Genomic DNA, 2,574 nt, shown 5'->3' on the forward strand with positions numbered 1-2,574 from the left:
ATTGATTGATTGATTGATTGATTGATTGATTGATTGATTGATTGATTGATTGACTGATTGATTGATTGATTGATTGATTGATTGATTGATTGATTGATTGATTGATTGATTGATTGATTGATTGATTGATTGATTGATTGATTGATTGATTGATTGATTGATTGATTGATTGATTGATTGATTGATTGATTGATTGATTGATTGATTGATTGATTGATTGATTGATTGATTGATTGATTGATTGATTGATTGATTGATTGATTGATTGATTGATTGATTGATTGATTGATTGATTGATTGATTGATTGATTGATTGATTGATTGATTGATTGATTGATTGATTGATTGATTGATTGATTGATTGATTGATTGATTGATTGATTGATTGATTGATTGATTGATTGATTGATTGATTGATTGATTGATTGATTGATTGATTGATTGATTGATTGATTGATTGATTGATTGATTGATTGTATTGATGATTATTAGCGTGTATTCAATTCATGAAGTTTACAAAACGAAACCTTTATTAAAGTGGAACATTTCATCCAGAAGACGAAAAATAAAAAAAAATGGATAAAGAGACAATGAAGGAGAAAGGAGGCGATGAAGGAATGAAAAATAGAGTGAACGTGAGGTGGAGTAGGAAGGAAGATTGCGGGGAAATCAGAAACATGATTCAGGTGAGTTGGATGGTGGTGATAAGGAGGTGAGTTTAATGATGGTGAGTGTAATGATGGTGACGATGCTGCTAACTGATGACAACGATGACGAAATGATGATTATGGAGTAGATGATGATATTGACATAAATTATGATAATATATATCTTTACTATCACCATCGTCATTATCATAAAATATGTTTCACAACAACAGGAGTTGGCAGAATTCCAAAACATAGGCAACCAGCCTACAATAACCGTCCCAAGTTTGAATTTTTTGCATACCAATTCTTACAATGTGGGGACTCTCCACAAAGAAGGTCACGCTTTGAGAGGGGTAAAAGGGGTAGAAAAAATTTGTGACCCAAATAAAGTGACCTTTCTGTGGAGAGTCCCTATTATAAATATTAATTTGTTGTCAGTTTTTCTGGCAAATTTGTCTGCCATTGTTTTTAAAACCCTTTAACGTATCTTTACAATTAATTACTTATTTTATTCGCTTTTTTGTTTTTACGAATTCTCTCTCCGATATTTTTTAGAAGAATCAACAACAAACACACGGTACATGTTATAAATATCTCTGAATCCACACCACAGCACTACCTGGATCATTAACCATTACACCATTGAATGATGAATGAATGAATAAGTTATTATAATAGAGTGATGAATGAATAAATAAATTATTATAATAGAGTGATGAATGAATGAATAAATTATTATAATGGAGTGATGAATGAATGAATAAATTATGTTAATTAAGTACTAGAGAAAGAAGGCTTCGGTCCGAACCCAAGTTTCAGATGTCTTGTGGCCGAATATTGCAACGATGGTGATGATGGCAGTGAGATTTTTCACGTTGTTAATATTATAATCATGAATAATCAATAATATTAATGAATAATTAATATTATAATGAATGTTGTTTTATACGAGATAATAATTATAAAATATTTAAAAAAAATAATTATAATAATAATAAAATGTATTTAAGTGCTCAGTCATTAAACTTTGAATAAGGCAATTTTCCTTCAATAAATCATCATATCCACCACACCACAACAACCACACTGCAGCAGCAGCAGCAGTAGCGACAGCAACGACGACTAAACAGCAGCCACTACTTGGCCTGTTAATATTCATGGATACATTCCATTCATTCTACGGAAGGATAATGCACCTGGAACTGTGGTTCGTGAGGGAAAAGTACAGGGGCGAGAGAGTTGGGTCCAAATTGATGGAAAGATTTATGCAGGTTTCTGATTGGCTGGCTATTTTTAGAATCTTTTTATTATGCTTTTATTGCTAAATGTTTTTTCATAATTATTTTCTTCTTACGTAATTATTTTAATTTTTTTATTGCATCGATCGCTCTGCTACAGCTAGGAAAGATAAAAAAAAAGTTATTTTTAAATATGATGTATGACGTCATCACTCAATGTGAGGTCATACTCACATTATCATCATCATTAGTTTCGTAATAATTAATAATAATAAAAAAAAATAACACCAACAATAACAAATAATACTAAATAATAATAAATAATAATCATCATCAGATAGCGGATGGTGAAGGTATAAAGAAGGTTGACTTCATATGCATGGAGGAAAATCATTCCAGTGTTAAGTTTTATAAGAGGTCCTTCTGGTTTATTTAGATTATTGTTATTATTATTATTATCATTATTATGGTTATTATTATTATTTTTCCAATCATAGTTCTGGAGCTAAAAGCATCAGCGATGATGAGTCCTGGATATGGTTCCGGTACGGAGAAGATGAAATCAAGAGGATGTCGAGAGGAGTTATGAAGAAAGATGGATAGATGGATGGATGGATGGACGGACGGATGGATGGATGGACGGATGGATAGATGGATAGATGGATGGATGGATGGACGGACGGATG

The 2,574-nt window shown here is 31.5% G+C and overlaps 1 protein-coding gene across 1 annotated transcript; it reads left to right on the forward strand.

Annotated features, from left to right (window-relative positions):
* Window positions 1–536: 536 nt before the first annotated feature.
* HELRODRAFT_186311 (hypothetical protein) lies at window positions 537–2,573 on the forward strand. Its single transcript, XM_009023329.1, has 6 exons — window positions 537–686; window positions 881–932; window positions 1,430–1,510; window positions 1,743–1,921; window positions 2,226–2,305; window positions 2,386–2,573. Exons 1-6 carry the CDS (start codon window positions 576–578, stop codon window positions 2,489–2,491), a joined length of 609 nt encoding a protein of 202 aa, XP_009021577.1. The 5' UTR covers window positions 537–575; the 3' UTR covers window positions 2,492–2,573.
* The last annotated feature ends 1 nt before the right edge of the window (window position 2,574 follows it).

The sequence above is a fragment of the Helobdella robusta genome (assembly GCF_000326865.2).
Source record: "Helobdella robusta unplaced genomic scaffold HELROscaffold_357, whole genome shotgun sequence".
Taxonomy (NCBI): Eukaryota; Metazoa; Annelida; class Clitellata; order Rhynchobdellida; family Glossiphoniidae; genus Helobdella; species Helobdella robusta.